The 8,886-nt window shown below is 35.2% G+C and overlaps 1 protein-coding gene across 1 annotated transcript in view; it reads left to right on the top strand.

Annotated features, from left to right (window-relative positions):
* LOC119595021 (ORM1-like protein 2) overlaps positions 1 to 3,123 on the top strand; it is a 3,259-nt gene extending 136 nt beyond the window's left edge. Inside the window, exons 1-3 of the mRNA XM_037944150.1 lie at positions 1 to 78; positions 358 to 509; positions 2,235 to 3,123. The exon at positions 1 to 78 is cut by the window's left edge and continues 136 nt beyond it. Coding sequence (XP_037800078.1) covers positions 1 to 78; positions 358 to 509; positions 2,235 to 2,370 — 366 coding nt within the window. The 3' untranslated portion in view covers positions 2,371 to 3,123. The remainder of the gene's footprint in view (positions 79 to 357; positions 510 to 2,234) is intronic.
* Positions 3,124 to 8,886: the final 5,763 nt, after the last annotated feature.

Here is an 8,886-nt window from a genome sequence, read left to right as displayed (position 1 = left end):
CTGCATCTCTTCCTCCTTTCCATACCCATTCTGTCGATACCTACGGCATGGACTCTTACCAATGTCATACACAACCTGGTGAGTTTCGCATATCAGGATAGAATGGATAGCCTTCATTTGCAGAAACCTATACTTTTTGCTGAAGTTATGTAGCTTTTTGAATATCAGCATGTTAATGATTTCAGAATGATATTGATTTGTCAAAAGTAGGAGCTATATGTTTACATTCATATAGAAATAGATATATCTATGTACTCAGACAAATATGTATTTACACGTGTATATACTTGCATTACTTTTTCTCTTCATTATTATTACATGTTATATACAAAAATGATCAAATATGACATGTTGCAGGCCAATTACCTGTTCCTGCATCAGATAAAGGGCACCCCTTGGCAGCTGTTGGACCAGGGGAAGGCCCGGCTCATGACTGCTTGGGAACAGATTGACTATGGGCAACAGTTTACCACTACCCGCAAATTCATCACCATCATTCCTATTGTCTTGTGAGTGTTATGAACTTTCTTAATTTTACTTTTTGGATGTACTAATTTCATCTTATAAGTAGTTGTATTTTTAAAAACCTCTCTGAAGTCTGTCCAAAAAGATATTGGAATCCTAAACATTGACTTTCCTGATTACTTCTACTGGTTATTTGCTTCATGTTTTAATAGATATGGTTGAAGCAAACAGGTTATCAGCTCATTTAGGTACATTTTGATTGTTATTCCATTCCATGTAGTGTAAGAGACAACTCAAGGTGTGCAAAGTTCAAACATGTTTCACAAAATTTCCTGTTACAGTAGGAATAAACTAGCTGTAGTGGCAAGTAGGGAAATCTGTGATCTGCATATCCTGTTCTGCTCATCAACCTCATGAGCTACATTGGGAGGTGTAACTTATGCCTACTATAGTCATATCACTACTGAAGAAATCATGAGTCATTACAGAGAGCATCTAGTAGTCTATTAAACTCTTACTACAAGAAAAATCTCATTTTGAGAGTATTCTACAAGTTTTAGAAATAATGAATGTCCATTTCCTATGTCCAGATACATGTGATGACCTCCTGACAAAGAAACAGATGTTGGCCTCTTTCACTGACTTTTTCCTTGTAGATGGTATAAACCCCATCATACATGATTTGGGTAAAGGATGGATGTGAAGGGTTGCCAAATCACTTTAGACTGTCAGTTCAGACATCTCTTTTCCACAGTCTGAGAGGCAGTGTATGCAAGATATATGTTGTCAGATACTACTAGAAAAGCCAATTCCTTGACCTTTGTGTTTTCAACTTGGAACTCTTTGGACTACACTAAAGCAGGGCAATTGTAGAGGGCCTCAATTTGCAGTTTTATCACATGATGCCTTAAAAATCAGTTTTCTCTCTATTAGATGGTAGGATTGGAAAGGTTATCTAGTTTTGTACTTTTAAGCCCATAAAGGATGTCTTGATAGTTTATTAACCTGTTGCTGCTGGGGGAATGTATGTACATGCCATGGCATGCCTGGACTATATCCGGGTGGCATATGCATACATGACATGGTTTGCCATGAGGGGAGCCTGGCCTATGTCGACTAATGCCGACTCGCTCATGTGTGTCAGCTGGTGCTGACTCGGCTGAACCTAGTCCTTGTGGCTGTGGCTGGGCACCAGAATCCACAGCAGTAACCTCCAGGCGACAATTGCAACTTCTCGCACGAACCGCCGACCCCTCGGATGAGAGGCCGACACGTTACCACTGTACTATCCCGGAGGCTTACGGTTAATAAGAGATAATAGTTGACTATATTACAGGTTGTCAATTAACACTAATTCTAAACTTGCTTAGGGAAAACTTATGCCTAGGTAGTGGTTAGGGCCTTCTCATTCTAAGTGCTTCATTTATAATCTGCATCAGAATTACAAATGTTATACATTTTACTGTAGGATGTAATAGTGTCAACAATTTTCTTCTTCTTTTCTCAGCCTTATTCTTCATTATCTTCTTTTCTTCTTCTTGCTTCAGAGTTACAAATGGGTATACATTTTTCATTTGGATATAAAATTTCAACAATTTTCCTCTTCCTCTAAGTCTTGGTGGTCTGTCAAGTTTGGAGGAAAATGGAATTGATATAAAGATAATATGCTATATGAATTATATTATGATACTTCATAAATCATTTACTTAAACAGCTTCTTAGTTATTATTAAGAACAGATATATAACTAGTGTATGTTATCTTCAACAGGTTTCTTCTGACAAGTTTCTACACAAAGTATGAATTTAACCACTTTGCAATCAACTTTGCCACACTGCTTCTCGTACTCATCCCCAAGTTGCCGCAGTTCCACATGGTGCGTCTCTTTGGTATTAATAAATACTAAAGATATGCTTGCCATATCAATATTATGGAACCTGCATCCGGCTACTTCAGCCTCTGCTCTCACACTTCCTTAAGCTGTCGGTATTGACATAACCGTCTTGCTAAGGAGCTAATTTCACCACCTGAGCACCAGTGCCACTATGACTCGAGCCAACTCTCAGAAATGTCACTGGTACTCGCATCCTGAAGGATAGATGGTACCAGTATTGGGGCTGTGGTTTATTCATGATGATTTGCAAGCAGCTGGATATTACTTGTTGGACATAATAGTGGCATTGGCCATTCCTAAAAAGATTCCAGATTTTGTATCTGTATTATATTGCCAACGTCAGTAGTTAGTCACTTGTTATATATAGATTTCACTCCTGCTGTTGTTGTAGTCTTGAGCAGGTCATTAAGAATTTTGTTGATCAACAAAGAAGTATGATTTCATGTTACATTTTTTTATTATTACTATTCTGATCAATCTCCTTTAAGAAAAGCAAACTGTTCTTGATAAAACCTTGTCTAGATATTTGCTTTCTATTTTTGAACTCTGAAAATGCTTGAGGAGAAGTTAATGTTTGGATTGAAATAAACATCGATTGTATGTTTTTGAAAGCTAAATAACCCATTTCAGTTATACCCTGGAACCAGATATCAAATTATTTGCAGTTAGAAATGGTTATATTTATTGCCAAAAAAACACTATTAGCAGTAGTAGATGCATTTCAATGGACAGTGGACACCTTCTATTAATGTCCCATTTCAAAGATACACTGTTTACATATTAAATTGTACAATGTATCATTTACTATCATGTATGATATTGTCTGTGTGTGTGGGTGGTATATATATGATATGCACTCTGTTATTTTATTTAAGGATGTATATGTTTCTGAAATGGGTAATATATTTTTATTTAGATTTCATCAAGTCTTTTATTGCTTTTCATAATTTCTGTCTTCATATGTAGTGTACATATATTTTTCTGATATATATAATCCACTGTGCAGTAATTTTTTGGTGGATTTTTGTTAAGAATAATTACTTGGGTCATTTTATGCCTGGATAAAAGGGCCTTTTAGACTGGAAAGGGTTGTAGTTAACTTATATGATTTTATATACATTAGTAATTTATCACTGGCACATAGCTGCCAATAATTTTTCAGTCTTAAAATAGATCAAAATTCATTGTTATGAGATGTGGAAGAGAGACACACCGCAAACCCACACCCACACCCACACTCACACCACACCTACAACCACACCCACACCCTCACCCTCACCCTCACCCTCACCCTCACCCTCTCTCTCTCTCACTCTCATTACACTCACACTCACACCCTCACTCTCACCCTCACCCTCACCCTCACCCTCACCCTCACCCTCACCCTCACACTCACCCACACCCTCACTCACCCACACCCTCACTCACACTCACACCCACACCCACACCACACCCACACCACACCCACACCCACACCCACACCCACACCTACACCTACAATCATATCCATGCTTACTTCTCCCCCACACCCACACCCTCACTCTCACCCTCACCCTCACCCTCACCCTCACTCTCACTCTCACCCACACCCACACCCACACCCACCCACCCCACACCCTCACCCTCACCCTCCCCTCACACCTCACCCACACCCTCACCCTCACTCTCACTCTCACTCTCACTCTACTCCTCTCTCTCTCTCTCTCTCTCTCTCTCTCTCTCTCTCTCTCTCTCTCTCTCTCACTCACTCACTCACACCCACACCCACACCTACACTTACACTTACACTTACAATCATATCCATGCTTACTTCTTCCCCACACTCACACTCACACCATGTTCAAATGTACACTCACACTACACTAAACTCATACATATAACTGTACCTATACCTTTGTCACTCCTTAAGCTTTAGGAGGATTTAAAAAAATACACAAGGTATCTATACCTTCCAGCTGGAGTTTTCAGGCACAGCTGATAGAAGAAATAAAAGTTGCTAGTTACTTTTTATTTTTGTTGAAATGACAGTCGTACTGTCCTTTGAAATTCTTATTGGTGATTTGCTTAAAATATATTAATGATGTGACTTCCATTAAGATGCTATAATGTCCCCAAATTATTGTAAAAGTACAAGATACAACATATTGCGATCACAGACTTACAACTGTATGCTTACCTTGTTTCTGACCCTATACTTCTATCCTGATATACAGGTCATGCTTAATTTTTAACATCCACCTCTGTGCCAAAAGTGTATGAGAACTGCAAGTGTTTATAGAAGATATTTACAAATACACGCACATGTACACGCACATGTGCACACGCACACATGCACACGCACACGCACCACGCACGCACACTCACACTCACACTCACACTCACACTCACACTCACACTCACACTCACACTCACACACACACACACCACCACAAACACACACACACACACACACACACACACACAACACACACACACACACACACACATGCATACACATAGATATATGCAGAAGCATACACAAATAAGCATAAATTTACTCACAGACACACTTCTACAGACATACATACATACATAAATACATACAATACATACATGCATACATACATACATACATAATATTTACATAAATATGCATACATTTACAGGTATGTTAATACATACATTGGAATATACTGCATAAAAAAAATTATAAAAACTACGCATTTATAGTTCTCTGTTTTCAGTGATGACATATCTGCACTGTAAGAATTATAACTTTTTGCCACAAAATAGTTGAATGCACTGTAAATTTCCTCTTACAGCAAAGTCCTGATATGTCAGATGTATTAGCAAAATAATTACTGGAGACTTCTGACTTTTAATATTATTACAATTGTGTGAAAACCAGCACCATACAATAAAATATGATAAAAATACCACACTTAACTTCTGTAATATGGAGAAACAAACCAACATACATGTACACACTGTGATCAAAAGCAAATCAGACACATGCACACATATAAACTTCTAAAAATAAAAATAATAATTGCACAAAAACCACTACAATCATGTGTTTCACTGAAACTGATGACATCACAGAAAGGAATATAGGTATTAAAACTTCCTCACAGAAATGTTGATAATTAATAAATAAAGGATAAATATACATGGACACACAAACTGCTGTATTCACATGCTGACCATCTTCCATTCTAATCACCTGTTGATTGTCTTAACTGAAAATGCCAACAAGCACATGCTGACTCGTTTTGTGGTGGACAGTCATAATTTATGAATAATGCTGAGGGCAAGGCACCACAGCAGTTGGTACTTGTGACAATAAATTTAATTAGAAAATGGCTTATGTTACCATTGTGAATATTATGGATGCCTAATATTTCTTCATTTATATTTTGATATATTAGTTACCTTGAGGTTAGAAATGCTACAGTTATATTAGAGAGTTCAAGAAAAAGATGATTATTCTTCCTTATGATACAGTTGCCTTGGGCCTGAATATAGTTCCAAGCTTGCAGTTAGATAACTGGGTCAAGGTTTACAGAGTTGAAAAAAGTAATCATTTTAAGATAGAAAAGTGAAAGTAACAAAGAGTTATTGTAATTTGTTGTCAGTTTTGAATTTGGTCAGAGACTAAACCATAGAAAATTTGCTTTCTTATTCTGATGATAAGTCTTGTTGCCAAGGACCATACCTTTTGCCATGGTATATAATGTGCCCCCAGTATCTTGTGTGAAGGAAAATAAAGAAAAAAGAAACAAAAGTCAAAGTTACATACTTAGCAGTCAGAGTAAAGACAAATAAAATAAAGATAAGAATATAAAAAAACAGAATGTAAAGGTTAACTTTGGAATATAAGGAATGAAATGTAATAATTAAAATTTGAAAGATTTTTGACAATGTTTGCTAATAATTTTGGTGTGAATCAATATTAGAATGATTTTAGACCAATAAGATAAGATTTTTACTTAGTTTTTTTTTGTGAAAAAAAAAAAAAATATATATATATGCCAGAAAAGATTTACTTTCAAAATAAGTAGTACATGACAAACTTCTCTTTTGAATATAATGAATATTGGGGACATTCAATACTTCAAAGTAAATCAAAAGCTGTAAATACTTGGAAGTAAAGAGTTTTCTTGTAGTATCATAACTTTTAGAGTTAATGTTGGATAGCAGATGTAGCTAGAGTTAATGTCTTCCATTTTGGTAAAAATAGTAGAAATTTAGAGGAGTTAGTAAGACAGACTTAACTATAATCCAGGATTAGGCATTAATTGTAGTGGACAAATAAACCTTTAATGTTCATAATGGGGCATTGTTGATGTGATTGATTGAAGAAAAGTTCTAAGGGTGAGTCACTACAAAATTCACTTTGTGTGACTTTCAGTGTTGGATACAGATAATGTTATTAAAAGTTATACGTGGAAAAAAAAGGGCTGTGGTTTTATCCTGTCTCAGACACAGTGTTTTTTTCCACCCTTTGTGGACATTGTAAAGTCAGGCTTTCTATGACAAATGCTTTTGATAACACAAGTTTTCATAGACTTCATATCAAAGTTTTGATTTTTAGCTGTGGCAAATACCTGGTCATGGCTGCATGGACATGTCATTGTCACCAGACACAGAGCTTTGCCTTGACTAGTTTGTGTAAATCACTCATTGATGCCAGTGGTTCTATTTGAAAGGACAGTATAACCATGGTATCTATGAATATAAGTTTTGCCATGTTTGATACTTGTAAAAGTTCTTACAGATGCCAATGTTTATTTGAATGGATAATGTGCCCTCCACAGCTTATGGTGACATATCAGTGGATCTAAATAAGATCTAAAAGCCATTTATAGGTATGACCAATGTCATTTTTTAGGCTACAGTTATCTTAGTTAAATTTACAGCTATAGGTTCTGCACCTGCTAGTCATATGAGTATTCAGATAATACTGTTCTGATAACTGAGTAAGCATATGAATTAAGTGATTATGAGTCAGCTGTTCAAACATTCAGCTGATAGAATCCAGTTTGAAGGTGAGAACATACAGTTGCTAATCATGTCTGAAGGTACAAGTGATACGCAGGTTAATGTTCTGATATATGCATATGCTATTTGGGTAAGGTCACAGGTGACAGAGGGAGATCAGAAATAATGACTTTAGGTTGTTTTATTCAATGTCTACAAATGCTGATATTCATGGAGATACAGCAAGCCTAGGTGTGTATTTGGGTATTTTTCACAATTTGTAATAATAACAAAAATGCATCAGTAAAGCATCTTCATATAGTGGTTATTTGAGAAAAAAGAATCACAGCTTTGAAAACATAAAACTCCAGGGGATTCTTGGAAATCTCAGCACAATACCCTCTTCCCTTAGAAGTTAGAAATTTATTATTATTTAAAAAAAAAAAATAGGGTTAAGGGGATCTTATCAGCATTTGTTTGTAAGAACAGTAAAATATTAGTTAATAATACAAGCATCCAAAATAAATTAGGGATGATGTGTATTTCCACAGTTATGACTTAGCTTCACCAGTACATATGAGGGCAATAGAAATCAGTGTTTCCAAGGGAATATATTACTGCAAGTATGTTAAGGAGATAAAATATTTATTATTACTTTCTGAAAATACATGAATGTAGATATGTGACATACTCCAGTGAAAAAAGAATCATCTTGCACTAATTCATAGTTTTGGAAATTATATTGTTCCATGCTAAATGGTGGAGAGGTCTACGGCTGCTCAAACATGAGCATACCGTTATTGATGATGATACTAAATGTTGGTGATCATTGTATTGGAACAAAGAATCATCTCCATTGTAGGAACAAAAAGTTAATTGCTAATTGTAAATTAAAGAACATGAAATAAATTGAAAATTATAAATTACAGAACAAGAAATAAATTGAAAATTATAAATTAAAGAACAGGAAATAAATTATAAATTGTAAATTAAAGGCTTCTTGTTTAATTAACTTATGATTTCATGAGCTGGATGATTTACACATCATGCTCATATGATTTAAATTTATATATACCAATATTTTGAAAAATAGCAAGAAAGAGGGAAAAGACATAATTTACCCGTATAAAATTATCATAGTTGTTAAATTAGTTTAGATAAGTCATTCATTTTTCATTTTGGTTCCAGTGTTTCGTGTAACTACAATGCTGCTGGTGTTTACTGTTTTGCCGTGAAGTGTCTCGGCTCATAGGTGGCTCCACAAAGGAGTCAGTTAGTAGACCTTGTGACCTTACTTACTTAATTTATTTTTTTTCAACTAATGCTGTCAGTAGCATTGCTGTTATTGTCATTATAGACATTATAATTATTATAATTATTATAAGGTTTTTGACATAATTAATAGCAATATAAAATAAAGAAAATATTTCTGAAAAACAAAGAAGGGTAAACAGGTTAGATATATAATACTAGTAATAGGCTCTTTGATGACCAAGAACTTGTGGAAGAATATATATATATATATATATATATATATATATATATATATATTCTTCCACAAGTTCTTGG

This window comes from Penaeus monodon, chromosome 35, assembly GCF_015228065.2.
Source record: "Penaeus monodon isolate SGIC_2016 chromosome 35, NSTDA_Pmon_1, whole genome shotgun sequence".
Classification (NCBI taxonomy): domain Eukaryota; kingdom Metazoa; phylum Arthropoda; class Malacostraca; order Decapoda; family Penaeidae; genus Penaeus; species Penaeus monodon.
Note: the sequence above shows the minus strand (reverse complement) of the source record. Positions and strands in the feature narration are given on the sequence as shown.